Source organism: Armigeres subalbatus, chromosome 2 (genome assembly GCF_024139115.2).
Source record: "Armigeres subalbatus isolate Guangzhou_Male chromosome 2, GZ_Asu_2, whole genome shotgun sequence".
NCBI classification, from domain to species: domain Eukaryota; kingdom Metazoa; phylum Arthropoda; class Insecta; order Diptera; family Culicidae; genus Armigeres; species Armigeres subalbatus.
In genome coordinates, this window is record NC_085140.1 from 43,718,777 (window position 1) to 43,738,861 (window position 20,085).

At 45.2% G+C, this 20,085-nt stretch overlaps 1 protein-coding gene across 1 annotated transcript in view; it reads left to right on the top strand.

Moving 5' to 3' along the window:
- Positions 1-20,085, top strand: part of LOC134218495 (RING finger protein nhl-1-like) — a 93,414-nt gene that overhangs the window by 31,132 nt on the left and 42,197 nt on the right. The window contains 9 exon segments of the mRNA XM_062697580.1: positions 11-1,443; positions 2,236-2,951; positions 3,048-3,281; positions 15,877-16,349; positions 16,352-16,387; positions 16,390-16,448; positions 16,450-16,565; positions 16,633-16,792; positions 16,862-17,002. Coding sequence (XP_062553564.1) covers positions 11-1,443; positions 2,236-2,951; positions 3,048-3,281; positions 15,877-16,349; positions 16,352-16,387; positions 16,390-16,448; positions 16,450-16,565; positions 16,633-16,792; positions 16,862-17,002 — 3,368 coding nt within the window.

Sequence of the window (20,085 nt, forward strand, 5' to 3'; positions counted from 1 at the left end):
TTCCCCACAGGTCAAGTCATGGAACGATGCAACGTGTGCTCGGAAAAGGCCTACTGTGCGTCGTGCGTCCACTGCGACAAAAAGATCTGTCCGGACTGTAAGGGAGCCCACATGGACATCCTGCGGCGGGAAATCAATCGCATCAACAACCAGATCCGACGTGGTTTGCACCGTCTCAAGGAGGTTCTCGCAGTAGTCGAAAAGAACGCCCAGAACTTGCAAAACAATTGCGGCAGTGTGTCGGAGGAAATCGACGAAATCTCTCGCCGATTGCAGAAGGCACTCAAGGACCGGACGGACTTTCTGCGTGGCGAAATGGACAAATATATATCGACGGAGCTGAAGAACGTCATTACCATGAAGGATAATCTCGAACTGGAGATTGCCAACATCCAGAGCAATTCCGACCTAGCCGAGAAGTTCATGAACGAAGGTACGGTCGAATGGGATGACTGTGAACTGATGGATACCAAGGAAATATTTTTGCGAACGGTTGATTTCATTAGGAATTTCGATTGCGAAACCATGGACTACAGTCGAAAGGTTCGATTCATCATGAACATTGACCCAAATAAGCTGATCATGGAGGTTTCATCCTACGCAGACCTGAAGCTGCCGACGGACTCGTCTGGGGCATGCCAAAGCCAAAGTATGCTTTTGCAGCCTTCGTCTGGGCCAGGGTTGATGCGATCGAAAAGTGATCATCGGTTAGCAGCTCAATTCCGTCAACAAGAAGCTCAAGGATGGAACCCAGACGATGAACCCCTACTTGGTGGACGTAAGTTTGGAGAAAGACCGGTTAAACCCGTACAGGAGAAGGAGAAGTATGGCAACGAATCTCGGTATGGTCGTGGAAACGATTATGACTATGACGATGAGTCGTCCACTAGGTCGAAAGGACGCTTCCGGTCAAGGTTTGCTCGTAGCCACCAGTTAGACAACGACTCCGACAATGAGTCCAAACAGGTCCGTTTCAATGAGAAGGAAGAAAACAAGTCGAATAAGGTTTCTAGCACCGAGGATGTTGCCAAGGGTCCGTTGAGTGGAATATTCCGTCTGATGGATTCGCCACGAGTGATGAAGCGATTGCAGGACTCTGAAAAGGGAAAGACTAAAAAAGCGTCGCCAGTGACAACTCCAACGGTGCCAAAGCCAGTAACCCCTACATCCGTGAAGCCCAAAGTAACAACATCACGGCAACTTTCTGAAGATGATGAAATTGCTAAGATCAAGAGGCAAAATAAGGGTGCTTCAACGAGCTCAACGACTACGCCAACTCCGACACCCGTCTCCCCAGTCACTACCGAGCCGGAGCGTCCCGCTGCCGAACGTGTTTCTGCACTGAAAGCCCGCGTGACCGCAGCTGCAGCAGCCGCCGCCGCCAGTGATGAAAGTGATAGCTCACCTTCCTCGCCAACTCGGCGGTCGTCTCCGCATGTAGAGGTGAGATCCGATGATGAAGCGTAGCTCCGTCCTTCGAACTGTAGTTTACGAAATATTAGATTAAGCCGATTAAATTTTGCTATATGGATACACACTTTGAAGAACAAAATACACCACAGTTTCAACGAAAACGAAAAGACAGTCTCGAGACAATATTACGCTAAGTATTACCTTTTTACCGTATTCCTGTTGTCAGTCCCAATATGTGTTGAAACGCGCGCTACTCAGCTACCGAACGTCCTTAACCCTTCAAAATATTGTCTTGCAATGCTCGTCACTTGGATTGTAGAAACAAAAAAAAAATGCCTCACTCGACCAAATTTCAATCGCCCGGTGAACTGCGAAAATAACTCACATATTGATGTTTCATATGTCCACACACGAAGACCTCTCATGGCGGTTTTATCAGGCTGTTGCTGTTCCATTTATGTTCTACCTTGCCAATGCGCAACCACAGCTACATCGCAGAGGTTATTATCCAATTTGTCCTATTGTAGTGTGAAACATCAAACCGTTCCACCCTCCGTGTCCTTGTTTGCAAATAATATCAATTTGGTCGCACGAGTCACCTTTCGAACCACACTTGGTTAGGTATACACAACACGCATTCCCTCTCCGGTCATCGTCTACACAATTCACAGCAAGCAACACCCGCAACAGTATCAATTAATTAAATGTACTACAATTAAAGCTAACCGCATCAAAGTCTGTCATCAACTGAAACGAACTATTCCCGTATCTCTCTGTCCCTTTTCCATCCCACTGAACCCATTCCCCCGTCCCTTTCCATAGGCCGATAGTGATCAGGATGATTCGGAACGTTCGAGCCATTCGCGACAATCGTCTGCCGTCAAGGCAAGTACACCTGCCCCGTCTCAGCAGAAGAAAACCACCCGTTCGGCCAGCAGCGAATCGAGTGAGTCCAGCGAATCGTCAAGCGCTTCCCCGGTCCCGACACCGACTCGCGTCGAGGAGTCACCTCGACCGAAAGCATCGATTCTGAAAAATTCCGAACCAGTTCGCAATACCGCTTCTCCAACCTCCAACAGCTCGTCACCGACGGAGAAGAAGCCTTTCCAGAGTCGATTCCTGCCACAGACTCAAACGCAACAGCCTGAAAAGAAGGAAGAGAGCGAAAGCAGTAGCGAAGAGGATACCTCTTCGGAAGAAGAATCATCCGACGAGGAAGAGGAAGAAGTCAAGCCCGCACCAAGACCAACGCCAACAGTCACTTCGTCGGCTTCATCGCACCGAACTGAACAGCCAAGCTCTCCTCTGCTAAGTCGCGTGCAAGCCCGGGAAGCAGCAGCGGCCGACTCTCGGAAAAACTCCCGCGAGGAAACTCGCTCCAGTGGGTACTCCAGCCCGACCAGCTACCATCGCAGTACGAACAACTACGAACGGGACGAGAGCCCCAAGTACGGATCGCCCTCGGTCAGCTCCGCCTTGCGGTCCCGAACGACCGCTCATGTGGAACCGGAACCGGAGAACAAATACGGCAGCTCTGGGTAACGTTCAAAGCTTTGCTCAAACCGCACTAGCCGCTTGCTTTTCTTTCTTTTTCTTTTCTCCTTTGAATAGGACCTATTACCTTCCTGTTACAGATACACCAGCCGGTTCCTGAACAAGAGCAAGAGCACGGCCGTGGTCGCCGACGATGATGCCGGAGACGATTCCGATAGCCGCCTCGGTGCGAACCGGAGCCGGTTTAGCGCATTGGCCGACAGGAGGAACAGACTGGCCCGCAGCCGCTCGTCGCACAACTTCGGCAACGACGACGAAGAGGACGAACCGGTGTCGCCGACGACCTCGTCACCGTCCGCTTATCTCGCTTCGAGGTGAGTTTTTGTAGGGGGTAAAGATTTATACATAAAGGTTCCCCCAAACACACGCGACACGACAGTCGCGACACGATTGTATCGCTTGGCGACAGCGATGGTGCGGAAGCGGTGTGGAAGCGTAAATAGAGTATTGCCTGCAGCGACCCAACGATAGAAACGCGGCGACTAGTTGTCGCCGTCGCGGCGATGAAATCGCTTAGGTTTGGGGGAGCCTTAATATACTTTTCGTCGTTAGAATCTCAAAAGTGCTAATTATAAATTAGATTATAAATTATATTTATTCATTAGAGATATCGCGAAACAATTTTTCAATCCCTTTCCTGTATTCCGATTCCTAAATAACTGACTTCGAACCAGAAAGATTCGTTTAGAAGCTTCTAGCGGCACTATTTAGCAACCCCTTCAACTACACGGTTAGAAAAAAGTACCTGATTTTAGGTACTTTTTTTCTCTTGCATCTCCCTCCCTCTTCCCTTTGTTGTCATAAAATGAGGGCACCAAGGGCATTAAAGTGTGGGAACCCAACATTGAGTAATCTCATGTTTACAAAAGTTGAGTGAAATTTACATAACTTCTAGTTAGTTTCTATTTAAAATTAGGTATATTTTACTTAATATTAGGCGAATTTTACTTAATTTCAAGAAAAAATTACTTAATTTTGGGTTCCCACACAGTGAAAAGTACTTAATATTAGGTACTTTTTTCTAACCGTGTACCATCAGGGTTTGCAGAAATCGCTCTCATTAGATAACTTCTTCTTAATGGCATTACATCCCCACACTGAGACAGAGCCGTCTCGCAGCTTAGTGTAATTAATTACAGTAATTAACTACGACGTTCCTAAGCCAAGCTTCCATTTTTGCATTCGTATATCATGAGGCTAACACGATGATACTTTTATGGCCAGGGAAGTCGAGACACTTTCCAAACCGAAAATTGTCTAGACCGGCACCGGGAATCGAACCCAGCCACCCTCACCATGATTTTGCTTTGAAGCCGTGAATATTTCGAATTATTGCAAAGTAATGAAAAGAAGTTTATCGAACTTGTATACAAGTCGGACCTGAATCGGATAGGCAACCCCCACCAAACAGTGATGATAAAACATTTTTTGTTGAGAACCATATTGTATTCTGCACTTGAGTGTAAAATTGTTGAAATGCACCATCGGGACCAGTGCCTCCGCGTTTGGAGCTATTTTAAAAGAAATTTATCATGGGGTATAATAGCCCTCCGACTCAGTTTTTGCCTTTCTCGTACAACAAAGTTATACCGAAAGGCTATAGGATTACTCCAAAAAACAACTTTTTATAGAAGGCCCGGAGACCCATAGTGTTATAAATCGATCGACTCAGCTCGACGAACCGAGGTGATGTCTGTATGTGTGTATGTATGTATTTGTGTATGTATGTATGTTTGTATGTACATTTTACGATGCACGAGAAAGAAATCATCCACGCTAGGTGGATTAATCTGAGTTTTTATCACGACAACTTGCAAAAAAAGTCTCTCACGGTATGCTACATACCGTAAATACAAAAATGATGAAGATTTTGTGATTCTCTTTTGTATTTAATCCCTGATTACCATTCGTCGATATCAGTGATGGATTTTAAAATGAAGGAAAAATCAAATTAATAAAGTACACTGAAGTCAGTTTTTACGTGGGGGATACGTACAGCGTAAAAAACACGTACAATCCAAAAACCGCATAAAATTATGATTATTTTGATTATTTTGAACATTGTGACAAACCGCGTGAAAAACAACTTTTTCGGAAAATCCGTAAATCCCGTAATCCGCGTAAAAAGCCACGTGAAAATCTACCCGTGTGAAAAGCGACCCCAGTGTGCCCAATAAAGAAAAAAATTAAACGTTGAATATTGATACACATCGTTCTGTTGTTTCATAAATTCGTGACACAGAATAGCCGCGTGTTTTAGCCCATTGGTGTAAATAACAGTGGGCTAGGAGGGGGTTTGCCCTGCCTGGAAAATATAGCCCCCCTAAGCTTTGAAAGTTAGTAAGCCAGTGATATCAATTTCCAACATATAGCATAATGAATTATTTAAAAAGTCCGAAGACAAAAGAGTTATCTAGAACACAAAAGAGTTAGTAAAATGAGTGGAAGACACAAATAAGCTCGTTTCTCATTTCTGAGTAAGATTCCTGTGTGTCGGTGAAATTGCACTTCGCGTTAATTATGAAAAGGCAATATACCTTTAATTGATTTGGAAGCATCAAAGTAAGCTTAACATAAACAACAACGGAGAGCCGCCAAAAAACAATCAAAGCAATCGTGATACTTCGCCATCAGTCAAAGGCATTTGGTCAACCATCATGGACAGGAGTGACAGTTTATCAGCAGACTTCCGCTTGCCTAGCAACTTGTTAATATCCACAATTCCCATCAGCATACGTGAAGGATTCTCATCAGAATCCGAGAGCTGCTTCCCATCCGAATCCGAGAAGAATTCTCATTGGAAACTCTAAAGAAGTCCTTTCAGAATCATCGAAGCATTTATACCAGAATCCAGCAGAATTCATACTGGATTTCTTTTGATATCGTTGCGTTGAGGGATACCCTTGGTAATATGTGGAGGATCCCCTTTATAATCCGTGAAGGATTTGCTTCAGAATCTCTCGCTGATTTGCTTCGGAATGCCTCCGGAGTTGTTCAAAGATTTGTTTCGGAATCGTTCGGAGATTTGCTTCGAAATTTCTTGACTATTTGTTCCAGAATAATTCAACAATTTGCTTCGGAATCCATTGAATATTCAATTTGGAGTTTCGCCTTGAAATCCCTCAATGATTTGCTTTGGAATCTCCCGATGATTTGTTTTGAAATCCCTCAACGAATTACACTCTAACTTTCATCTACTCAGTGAATGAGTAAAATTGTATTGCCGTCTCTTTTCTTCCTACGGAAATCTTACTCAATTTCCGTCAAAAGCAGGACAACTCAATGTTTTGAGTTGTATAGCCAAACGCTATCAATTTGTAGCGATCATCGGCTGGTAAACAAAAACAGTTCGATGCCGTGGGCTATAACAGAAGGCATGTGCTTGAGAAAAGAGAACATTGATGAGTGTGACTGATCCGCAATTGCCTTAGGTGGTTGGACCGTTTTTACCACATTACCACTAAGATAGCTTAATAAGGTGGTAAAACGTTCGAGAATTTTTGAAAAGAAGCTCAAAATAAAGAAACTTAGAATCAGAGCCTACAGTCCCCATTATAGGCATCGGGGATAGTTACGCCAATGATTTTTGCCAATAGGGGAAGAGGCCCCAAAATGCCCAAAACGGCGAGGCAAAACGCCCTAATGAAACTAATCTACAATGTACTACGCGTCTCCTCGCGCTGCCCATATAAGAATACTGATTTGCCGATGCATATTCCCTAAGAGCTGCCGGCTAAAAGGCGTTTTGCCTCATAAGTTTTCGGCAACGAAATATCATCACTTTTTTAAATGTTAATATTATCAATATGATTGAGTTCTTTTCTAATTTTAATATGGCATCAGCTAGCTATATTGTTCAACTGTTGCATGAGGTAGAAACACCCATGAAAAACGTTATAGCTAAGGCATGAAAGCAGTCTATGCTTAGCTTATATTACCCCTCCTTCCCCTACTAAGCAGTGATAATTTTCTTACAATGATGATCCGAGTCATTTAAACAGTTTTAGTCCTGATTGGTCATCTCTAGAATGAACGAAGAATAATTCGCACAATAGAATGGCTTAGGACTCCGACGCCACTAAGCCTACCCTAACAAAGACCTTTCTACAACTTGGTATCTCCCTTCAGCATTACTTTCGAAAGAGGTCCATATGACTAGTTATTGGTTGCAGTTTGCTGGTCGGCACGCCAGTTGCACTGAAAACGCAGGCAATCTGGGTGGTTGCAGTTGATACCGATTCCACTTCTTCGCCGTTTGATACAATGATACATCCTCTGGCTCTGAATAATTTTATCCAGAGTAGTATCCCGCCGCAAGCTGTCGCGCTCTTTTTAAGGAACCGAGGAATATGCTGGAGGCGGTTTAATCTACCAATGGGCAGTCATGGAAGTGAAATTCCCCAAGTGATCTGCCCACTCATCTTGATGCACTTGGTATAAGCCAATGAGTTGACCCATCGTTCGTAGGGTTGTTCCATTCCTGTTGCAATTTGGCCTGTTGCAATGCGGCAACCGAAGTTACTCTAATGGTCTTACGGGCTTCTCTAATCCCGCACATGGCGAAAAACTGCTCGTCTTCCCAGATAATTAGTCCAACCCGTGATAACACAGGTTGCATCTCGTAATACCGTGCGCTAGGTGAATATCACTCTAGGGTTCATCAAGCGGATAGATGCAGCCACATTAGCCGGCAGCTTACGTCTACTGAAGCAATTAAACATAATCTTCGATGAATGACAATTTAAACAATAACTGTTAAAGCTGTCTTCCAGGCGTAATCTACGTGGCTAACGAGGGTCAGCTTATTGTCGAGCATTACTCCCGAAAGATTCCGATCCCGCTTTGAAGTGATCTCGCAAGCACTTCATGTAAATCACTGCCTCTTGTACCGACATAATTGTTAACGAAGACCATCTCGTTTTATGATGACCTAGTTCCATCTTTTTAGAACTCGTCCATTACACCACAATCCTGATCGCGGAAGCTGCAGTCAGTTCGACCTTGACGATAGACTTTCTGAAAACTTCCAGCGCTTTACCATCTGTGAAACTGATGATCTCAATATCGGAAGGCTACATAACGTTCCATAGAACAAGGCCCTGAATGGGCCCTTGGGAATATTCCTGTGGTAATAAGAACACTACTCTGATCGTCATCTGTTTCGTATATATCGTATTTATCTACCATACAGTAGTATGCGGTTCTGGAAATAGCTTGCCAAAAGTTTGTATGTCTACACACTAGTCAAATACATGCGCAGGTTTTCTACTTCGTCGATTTGCTGGTTTTTCCCGGCCCGCTGGCGGCGAACCTGTTTGTGACGATGGCTGCGAAGCTGTCCTTGACGGAGGCGGCGAATGAAAAATCGCTTACCTGCAAGATGGCGCGCAGCGTATGAGCCCGTGCAAGTATGGCCGAAGATGATTTTCCAGACAAGGGCCAAAGTACCTCCACACGACATCGCCTACTTTGTTTCGGCTACGGTCGACTTTTTGCCTTTGGTTCAAATCCGGCGTCGTGGTACGCTATTGGCGACGTACTTCAGGCACCGAGTGTTCTGAACGGTCCGTAGGGTTTAGAACGTATTGGACCACCGTCGATTTATTCGCGATCGACGGTTCGTTTTTGCATCACTGCACTCACGAAACTTTACCACACTTCGTTTCACTAACCCGAAAGGCGAGCCTTGATGAGGACATGGACTGCACAAAACACTTTCAAAAGATGTACGCGACCTAAATGCCGCAAAAAAACTTTTCGTCGACTCCAACACGCAGCAAAAAAGCGCCACGCGTTGGAAGACCAACTCTAATTTACATAAATTTACAATAAAACAATAAACGAGTAGCTCAGTACACGATTACAATTTTTTGATAAAATATGGTACTTTCAAACAAGAATTTTACGAGTGTCGGTTACACCGACAGAAGAAAAAATCTGATGGACAAACAGAAAAACGAATCACAATTAAGTTCTTTAAAAGAAATTATCAAAGATTGTTTTTGAATAAACAACCTCTTCAACATTTAGCATATTATCTAGTTATTACGCCAATTCAAATTTTAAATGGCGACATAGAGTTCGCGCCTTCGCAGACATCGATCTAACTTCACTACATTAGGTTCTGCAGCGTCTGTATGTAACCTCAATCTGGTGACAGATTAGTAGTACTTCTTGTTGGACTCAGGGGCAGCCAACCAATCATGCACTCGACCCTTGTCGGAGTCAGTGGAAAGTACTACTTAACTGTCAAAAAAGTTCATTTCACGACAAAATTTTCAAAACGACTTATCTGCTTTTGTAAACGACTAAAACTAAAACGACAAAACGACTTATCTGCTTTTGATAAACAACGACGATTTGACGAATCTGCTAGCTCTCCCACGCAAACCAAGGCCATCAACAGGTAGCGGAAACCTTCACCTACCTATTGGTGGTGTTGGTTTGCGTGGGAGTGCTATCAGATTCGTCAAATCGTCGTTTGAATCTTTGTTTACAAAAGCAGATAAGTTGTTTTGAAAATTTTGTCTTGATTTGATGAAAACCGAATTCATTCGTGACGTTATGCTGCAGAACCTAATAGAACATTACAAAGTATCGTTGCCATATTAAGTATGGCTGCTGTGATAGTACTTAATCGCCATTACATTTAGCCTAGACACAAACCATAACAAAGGCTTTCTTTTTGACGCGCACTGAATTCAATTTTGAGTTCGAAAATTATTTTACTTGAAAAATAAAAAACGTCGGGAGCTACAAATATTAAATTGAATGAGAACAGACAACAGGCAAAAACTATTAAACTCTATACCAACCCACTCAGCTGCTGTTTCTTGATTCCTACAGATGAGAAAAATGTAGCTGGATTTGTAGATGAGGTTGCCCGAGTAGCACAAGTCAGGCAACTCTGGTTGCAGCAATTTGAATGCGACTAAATCTGGTCACATATGAGTTGCACCTTGCACTAACCTTTGTGGAATATGTGTGTTGCTAGGATGGTGAACTCGTTTCGCTGATGCACTACTCTGAGCAGCAATGCTTCTTGAAGAAGGTCTTGCTGAGCTGTAGTGTATTGTACAGTGTTTGGCCATATCCCTATAGCTGTTAAAAGCTGATCCCTCCTGAGAGTGTTTTTTTGCCGTTTTGCTGAGATGCTCGGATGATGAGCTCAGTCTCTCGGATCCAGGTGTTGTCCATTTTTTTTTGGTTCAAGGTCCGGGATGAAGTAAATTAGCGTTATCGGAACGTATATAGCTCCGGGAGTTAAGTGTAGTGGGCAGGAAACATTAATCTCTTCCTATGAAATAATGAGTAGCTGGTCTTCATTGGTTCAGAGTGTTCTCTACTGTGGTTTCTTATGACTGTCACCTTATCCTTTCATGGCAGTCGTCACCTCGAAGGGTTCTTTTTGAAACAGTACTAATTTTTGATCCACGAGTAGCTGGGGAAATAATGCAGTAAGGGCAGCTTACTGGTGTGGTTTCCCTGGTACACCCAGGCACGGGTTGCCTGACACCTTGACATTTATCCATTTTGACGTAGGAATTACGACTCTTTCTACTATATCGGCGTTTATGACAAACCCCCTAATCAATCGACGGATTTTGAGTATGCCATTCAAATTCATACTTGATAAGATAGCAAAAACTTGTTTGAACAGATTCAAAATTATTTTGGAAGCCAAATTTTGTATTCTCAGCCGTATGAGGTGAACCGGCCCAGGGCCGAAAACCTCTTTAATAAAGATAATAATAATGTATTCTCATTTCATTTCATTTATTTAGTTAACATCTAAACAGGTAACACTGAATCAACAATTTGACGCCACAATGCACGGTTCGAGGCCGCATCTCTCCATCCTCGGATACGCCCCACGCTCGCCAAGTCGTTCTGCACCTGGTCTGCCCATCTCGCTCGCTGCGCTCCACGCCGTCTCGTACCTGCCGGATCGGAAGCGAACACCATCTTTGCAGGGTTGCTGTCCGGCATTCTTGCAACATGTCCTGCCCATCGTACCCTTCCGGCTTTAGCTACCTTCTGGATACTGGGTTCGCCGTACAGTTGGGCGAGCTCATGGTCCATTCTTCGCCGCCACACACCGTCTTCTTGCACACCGCCAAAGATGGTCCTAAGCACTCGTCTCTCGAATACTCCGAGTGCTTGCAAGTCCTCCTCGAGCATTGTCCATATTTCATGTCCGTAGAGGACAACCGGTCTTATAAGCGTCTTGTACATGACACATTTGGTGCGGTGGCGAATCTTTTTCGACCGCAGTTTCTTCTGGAGCCCGTAGTAGGCCCGACTTCCACAGATGATGCGCCTTCGTATTTCACGACTAACGTTGTTGTCAGCCGTTAGCAAGGATCCGAGGTAGACGAATTCCTCGATCACCTCGAAGGTATCCCCGTCTATCGTAACACTGCTTCCCAGGCGGGCCCTGTCGCGCTCGGTTCCGCCCACAAGCATGTACTTTGTCTTTGACGCATTCACCACCAGTCCAACTTTTGTTGCTTCACGTTTCAGGCGGGTGTACAGTTCTGCCACCTTTGCAAATGTTCGGCCGACAGAGGCTTCTATAAAAAGTTCGTTTTCGGAGTGAAATGATAGCCTTTCGGTACAACTTAGTTGTACGAGAAAGGCAAAACGTCGAAAGAAACTATAAATACTACAATAAGAGATCGGCGAAGACGCCATATTGTTTCCAATCGAACCGTCAAAAGCAGTTCCAATTCGACTTGTTTACATTTTGCATCCATAAGAAGCAAGCAAAAAGTTCAAGTGCTGCCAGTTTGATTTTCACAATTTCATGCATTTTCATACGTTGCCATTTCGACAGTTTTTCACTCCGCCGGTCTCTGGTTAAAGGGTTGCTAGAAAAAACTATTAAACTCTAAACCAACCAACTCTGCTGACTTTTAATTCTTACAGATGAGGACAATGTAGCTGGATTTGTGATGAGGTTGCCCGAGCAGCACAAGTCAGGCAACTTTTGGTTGCAGCAACTTGAATGCGACTAAATCTGGTCACATATGAGTTGCAGTAACCTTTGTGGAATATTTGTTCTGCTAGGGTGGTGAATTTGAATTGTATCGACTCGTTTCGCTGTTGAACTACATACTCTGAGCAGCAATGCTTCTTGAAGAAGGTCTTGCTGAGCTGTGTACTGTATTGTGCAGTTTTTGGACATTTCCTTATAGCTGTTGATAGCTGATTCCTCCTGAGAGTGTTTCTGCCGTTTTGCTGAGATGCGCAGATTAGGGAATGTTGAGTTCGGTCTCTTGGATCCAGGTGTTGATCCATCCTTTTTTTGGTTCGGGGTCCGGGATGAAGTAAATCTGGACCTTTAGCGTTATCGGAACGTGTATAGCTCTGGTAGTTAAGTGTAGTGGGGCAGGAAACATTTATCTCTTCCTATGAAATAATGAGTAGCTGGTCTTCATTGGTTCAGAGTGTTCTCTAATGTTTTTTTATAGAGGGATGAAGGAAAATCTGCAAACAGATACCTGAAATTATCACTCAGGTAGTATAGGGTTGACGGAACGTCGGACCCACTAAACCCACCCAAGTAACGGAAGGTTATTTGAGTTACTCTCTCTACTAATACCCTGTTTCCCCCAGGAACTGCCTTCCAGCATTACTTCTGGGAGATAGGCAGTACTTAATGTATCCGCTCATTCACGCTCACACAGGCACTCATCCCGTATGAGGCTTACTTGGGTGCTCTCTCTCTAACATACTCTCTGACACACCATATGAGTCTTACTTGGATGCTCACCACTGACATACCATGTGAGTCTAACTTTGGTGCTCACCCCTTACGCACCATGTGAGACTAACTTGGATGCTCACCCTACCACCTGATTCAAAATATGAGACTTATTTGGGTGCTCACTCTAGCACACCCTGCCACTCCTCCTGAAACACACTCTGACACACCATGTGGGACTTACTTAGGTTCTCACTTCTGATATGCCATGCGAGGCTGACTTGGATGCTCACTCTAATCTCCTCTGTCATGCCTCGAGTTGTCGATAGCGATAGGTGCCAACAGTTCTACGCTACGACCCTCCTACCTCGGCATGTGCATACTTCAAGGTTGTTAACGTTAATCAACGGTTAACGGCGTTACGTTGAAACGTTGAACGTTAACTTCAACGTTCAACGCATACTCCGTTTGTTCGCTAAAACAGCTAATTAACGTTAACGTTAACGAATTCCGTTGACTAACGTTGTAGTATTGCGTTTATTCCACCGTTGATCGACGGGAATCAAAGTTGTGTAGCCCTGCACTATCACCATAGCCTCCCAAATACAAATCCAAAACTGAGAACTGATCCATTTTCACTACGTTGATTGCCGTCTTTCACCACCATGGCACAATCACTTTCTTGGTAGAGAAGGTTAAAAATGTTAATACCTACAACAGAGGAATAAGTTTTGTTCTATGAGATTTTCACTTGTTGATACAACTGTTGGCCATGACAACGCCTCCGAAAATTATTCACTCCTAGCAGAAAATCAACGAGTAATCAACGTTGGCGATGACGTTGATTCAACGTTCTTCGTTTACGTTGACGTTTATTTTCCGAAAAATCAACGCAACGCCGTTGACGTTAAATCTTTAAGAAGTTAACGGTAACGGCGTTAATCGTTGATTAACGTTAACAACCCTGGCATACTTACACCTATGCGCTCACTCTTCTGCCATGCCTCGTGGTGGCGACTGCGGTTGCCACCCGCTGTGACACTCTTACCTCGACATGTGCAAACCTCTCATTCACTTCCCCGTGCCCAGCCTGTTTTCGCTCTAACTAAACAATCACAAGTTAGTCATGCTTGTCGACTGCTGCTCGACGCGCCAGAATCTCTGCAAGCTGCAGGAAATCAGAGTGGTTGGAGCCGAAACTGCGTTCCACCTCACCACCGCTTGTCAAATCCTCTGGATAAGGGTATCCGGGGTAGTGTCCTGACCGCAAACGCCTTGCATAACTCTTCTTTCTACGTCGAAACGAGGACATACGAACAATATATGCTCTGCAGTTTCCTCAACACATGGGCAGTCAGGGCAGATGGGGATCTCCACGTGCCCAAACCTGTGGAGGTACTGCCGGAAGCAGCCATGGCCTGACAGGAATGGTGTCAGATGGAAGTGAACTTCCCCATGGGGTCCCTCCACTCAGCTCGATATGTTAGGTATCAGCCGGTGGGTCCACCTACCTTTAGAAGAGTTATCCCACTCGCGCTGCCATCTGGCAACCGAAGTGATGCTTTCGCGGGCTCCTCTGATGCTACGTAGCTCGAAACACTCCTCGCCTTCCCGGATGGCCAGCCCGACTGGCATCATGCTCGCAATCACGCAGGCTGCATCGTGTGATACCGTGCGGTAGGCAGATATCACTCTGAGACACATCAAGCGGTACGTGCTCTGCAGATTCCACAGAGCCCAGGACGGGCCGCCGTACCTAAGAATAGATACGGCAACGCATGACAGTAGTCTACGTCTACTGGCACACACCTTGAACTATTGGACATCAACCTCGATAATGTCGCAACAGCAGTCGAAGCCCTCTTGCACGAATAGTCTTGCACGAATGGCTGGCGAAGGTCAGCTTGTCGTCTATTACGACTCCAAGGAGCTTCAAACTCTGCTTTGATGCGATCGCGACTTCACCCACGTGAATCACTGCGTGTTGAACCGACTTGCGGTTGTAGACGATAACCACCTCCGTCTTATGATGAGCGAGCTCCAGGCCTCTAGCGCTCATCCAATCCTCCACCGTGCTGATTGCGTGTGCTGCGGTCAGTTCTACCTCGGGAATTGACTCCCAGTAGACCTCCAAGGTTACGTCATCTGCGAAGCCGACGATCTTAACACCAGGAGGGAACTTTAGCTTCAGACCCCGTCATACAAAAGGTTCCATAGTACCGGGCCCAGTATTGAACCTAGAGTGTTCTCTAATGTGATTTTTTATGACTTTCACCTTATCCTTTTGTCTGTATCGGTTAATTGAAGGGCGGTACCATGGTATGCCTCAAGTATTCTGCATATAAGTTTTCGGTATTATTTTTTGGTATTTTACCTCTTATGCAAGGCTAAATCATACCAATTTCTGTTATCGAGGTCGTTGCTCCTGCTCGGGAAAGAACGACATACATCAATGCTAAAATTCATCTAAAAGGCTTAGTTTAAAAATCAAAACATTGGCTATGCATGACGAATACGTATTTGTAAATATTGCAATGTGGTGAAGTTAAATGGAATAGTACTAAACTCGTCTCATGACAGGTAAAGACATTCCACTAAATGAGGCTAATAATTTTCTTAGCTTTTTTATGTTGGCATTACTGATGACTCAATCTTGCTGCTTTTAATTCATTAATTTACTTTGTTAGTAAAAACAACAAAATACATTAGAATGTTACCGGTCTTTCACGTTGCAAAATATTCATCTTCAAGTACAAAGCGCTATATGCCGATTAACAAGAACAGGAAACATAGGATGCTTCCGAGAAATCGTTTTACAAAAGCATTCAGAGGTGTGATAATCATTTTCCGCTCATAGCCACTGCCGCAAAACGTTGTTTTACGCGTTTTGTCTCACCTTTCCACCTTTTTATGACGCAAACAATGCCAACGCCGTTTTTGGTAAATTCAGCTGCGGGCGCTCATCTTTCATAATTGCTCAATTCTCGGAAAATAAGTTAGATAAAAATGTGGCTGAGCCATAACAAATTTCAAACAAATAAACAACATTTTTGTGTACCTTTCTCGCTTCGTCTTCCCACCTGAAAGTTTGGTTATGACTATCTCTAATGATAAATAAATATGTAGAATATCAAAATACAGATATTACTTAACTGTCTCCGAAGGCAAACCGAAACATTTTCATCACTTCTTCCAACTTCCAGATACGGTGCCTCCTCATCCCTCGCATCGCAACCAGCCGACCTGTCCCGTAGCCGTTCCACCCACGCGCTCAAATCCCGGGAACCATCGCCGGATCGCAACACCGGAGGAGACAAGGACGGTGCGGCCCTCAGCTCGTGGGCTCGCTACCTGAAGAACAAATACGGCAACCGATCCACCAAGGACAGCAAGGATACACCGTCCAGCTCGTCGCACTCCACCACATCCTCCTCCCTAGCCTCCCCGTCCACATCGTCATCCGCGTCGTCCTCGGCAGCCGCCCGGCGACTCAGTCTGGGCCTACCCCTGCGCCAGACGGACATCCTCAGCTCCGATGATGATTCAAAAAACGGGGTAGGCTCCCCCTACCTCTCCTACGGCAACAGCAGTAGTCGGTATACCAGGGCAGCAGGTATGTCCCCTAGGACGCAGTACCTGCAAAAGCGCCGACAGCTGTTCCAGATAGGAGGTCGGGGAGCGAACCCAGTTCCTTCACGTGGCCCCGCGGCATCGCCGTGGCCCGGACAATAACATCGTGGTCGCGGACTCTTCCAACCATCGCGTCCAGGTGTTCCGATTCCAACGGTATCTTCGTGAAAGAGTTTGGCCAGTACGGCAACGGTGACGGCGAGTTTGATTGCCTCGCCGGTGTTGCCGTCAACCGTATCGGACAGTTCATCATTGCCGACAGGTGGGCTTTCAATAGGCATATAAAAATAGAATAATAATAATGTGAATGAAATGGCGAATTTTCGCAGATACAATCATCGTATCCAGGTCCTGGATCCGGCCGGACGCTTCCTGCGTTCGTTCGGCAGCCAAGGCACGGCCGATGGCAAGTTCAATTATCCGTGGGGCATCACCACCGATGCCTTAGGTTTCATCTATGTTTGTGATAAGGAAAATCATCGTATTCAGGTATGGGAACATGCAATTTACCATGAGAAGAAATAAAATCATACAAATCGAACTGTTCGAAAATTACAGGTGTTCCAATCGGACGGCACCTTCATTGGTAAATTCGGTAGTGGTGGCAAGGAGGAAGGCCAGCTCGAACATCCGCACTACATCGCCGTCTCCAACACGAACCGTGTCATCGTTTCCGACTCGAACAACCATCGCATTCAGGTGAGTTATGTTGACTTCTATAGGTTGACCAAAAGTTGTATGTTATCCTTTGTCTGAGGGTGTGGAATGTTTGATTGGAGCAGAGGTTCTCCATTGTGCCTTCGATCATACATTGGAAAAATCGAACCCATGAGACGTTTGAGAACCATCTGAGTCAGTTGACCGAACGGGTACCGAGAAGGCTCATACAAATCGGAAATCACACACCATTCCGAGTCAAACAAAAGCGATGAAAAGCGTTAGGAATCCATCGTGGACACGTGTCATTTGTCCCTTGTCAACGATTTTCCGGAATGGCTGCTCGGTTCGATTTCTCGATTTTTGTGTTGTTTCTTTTTTCTCTCCCGCTGTGTGAGGGACAACAAGCCTTTTGCGTGCCAGACTGAGCCAACACGTACCGCATCGAGGCATGCAGGTATCACACATAGGTCACACCTTTATCTTGAGGTCGTCGTCAGCAAACATAGCTACAGTTTTGGAGATTGTCAGAGGGCACGAGAGGGTATGAACACGGAATTTGATAGGCTTTCTGACCGGCAGATTGGGAAAGTGTGTGTTTTTTTTTCGATCATGGACCGGAGATGAACTATCAGTGCCATGGGGTGCAATTATCGTTGATTGACTGGGCAGGAGGTAGCGTTGTTTTGCTATCACAATCACATCGGATTTTGTGCTGGATTTTTCGTAAAGATTAATGATACAAATGAGGAATCAATTTTGTATTAAATAATACAAGTTAACCGAAACGTCAAAGAATTCCGAGACAATGCTGTTTTGCTTCTTCACTTGAATTATATAAAACGCAGATTGATCCACCTAGTGATGCATGCTCAGACGGTATAAGTGGTTTTCAGTATTATTTCTGAGTATGAAAGTCTGGTAAAAAGTGTGGCAAAATTGGGACATAAAATCATATCAAAACTGTGATAACGTCGGGAGTTGACGACATCAGGGACAGACAAAATTGGGGCATTATGAAAATCTAGCCATCACTGTATCTCGTACATATTCATTCTTGTAATGATGCCATAGAAATTCTATTTGAAATATTATAGGTAATATTTTTTTTCGTTATTAGAAATTTGGAAATAGGAAACATTATACGTAATTTTTTTTTCGTTATTAGGCCGATACAAATATTTAAGATCTATTTTGTCTCCCCCCCTCGGATCTTTATTTGCCAAAAAAATATTTTGAGGGGGCTACAAAATAAAATTCGGATTATTTTGAGGATTTTTAAAACATCCTTTAACAAATCCGAGGAGTTTTTTGATTTTTTTTTTATTTTAATATTTATTTTTTATTATCCCTCCCCTTGACCTTTCGAAGACCAGTAGGACAGAAAGTTAATTAAATTTTTGTAACGGCCTTATTCCTTTCTTTATTTGACAGGCAGGATTTCTATTACTCAATATTGTTGTCGTTGCCAGTCCATCTCGTCGTGGGTACATTGTGTCCGTTTGTCCATGTCGTGCATCCTAATAATTGTTGCATTGTTCGGTTGCCATTTATCCGGGTACGTTGGAGGAAAGCCTCCGAGAAAAATTAAGTTTTGAGTCGTCATCGGGCAGCCGTAACGATAAGGCGCGTTCCCCAATATACTACCGTATGGGCTGTGCATCCGGTTACTGACGAGGATTTGATGGAGGGGCTAGGAATCGAACCCATGACTATCCGCTTATAAGGCGAACGTGTAGCCAACTACGCTACGAGACCCGCTCATAAGTAATCTTGTTTGAAGTAATTTAAAGTCAACTAATAAATCTTAAATGCGTTTACTTTCCATAAAATAGGAGCTATAAATAGTAAACACTTTAAGTCGAACAATATGAAAGGAGGCTTCCGAGCCTCTTGAAAGGAGGCTTCCGAGCCTCTTGAAAGGAGGCTTCCGAGCCTCTTGAAAGGAGGCTTCCGAGCCTCTTGAAAGGAGGCTTCCGAGCCTCTTGAGAGGAGGCTCCCGAGCCTCTTGAAAGGAGGCTTCCGAGCCTCTTGAAAGGAGGCTTCCGAGCCTCTTGAAAGGAGGCTTCCGAGCCTCTTGAAAGGAGGCTTCCGAGCCCCTTGGACGCCGGCTCCCGAGCCTCTTGAAAGGAGGCTTCCGAGCCTCTTGAAAGGAGGCTTCGGGGCCTCTTGAAAGGAGGCTTCCGAGCCTCTTGAAAGGAGGCTTCCGAGCCTCTTGAAAGGAGGCTTCCGAGCCTCTTGAAAGGAGGCTTCCGAGCCTCTTGAAAGGAGGCTTCCGAGCCTCTTGAAGGAGGCCTTCGAGCCTCTTGAAGGAGGCTTCCAGCCTCTTGAAAGGAGGCTTCCGAGCCTCTTGAAGGAGGCTTCTGAGCCTCTGAAAGGAGGCTTCCTGAGCCTCTTGAAGGAGGCTTCTGAGCCTCTTGAAGGAGGCTTCTGAGCCTCTTGAAAGGAGGCTTCTGAGCCTCTTGAAAGGAGGCTTGAGCCTCTTGAAGGAGGCTTCTGAGCCTCTTGAAAGGAGGCTCTGAGCCTCTTGAAAGGAGGCTTCTGAGCCTCTTGAAGGAGGCTGAGCCTCTTGAAAGGAGGCTGAGCCTCTTGAAAGGAGGCTGAGCCTCTTGAAAGGAGGCTTCCGGGCCTCTTGAAAGGAGGCCTGAGCCTCTTGAAAGGAGGCTTCTGAGGCCTCTTGAAGGAGGCTTGAGCCTCTTGAAAGGAGGCTTCCGAGCCTCTTGAAAGGAGGCTTCCGAGCCTCTTGAAAGGAGGCTTCCGAGCCTCTTGAAAGGAGGCTTCCGAGCCTCTTGAAAGGAGGCTTCCGAGCCTCTTGAAAGGAGGCTTCCGAGCCTCTTGAAAGAAGGCTTCCGATGAAAGGACGACTAGCTCAGGACTTTCTGGAAGGCACGAAGCGGTTGGCATCGGCTTTACGAATTGCCTTGTACCGTCAGAAATTACAATAACGATTGATTGGTTTGGAAGACGATGTTTCCGACCTCGATGAGTCACCGATACTTTGCCCCTAACAAACGATTTATGGTTGCCGGAGTGCCGCGGTGGATCTCGGCTGCTCGAGATCTACAGGGTTGGTCTCGTTTTCCAACAGATCCAGGTCGCTGTAGTTGTGTGGAGCTCGTTAAGTT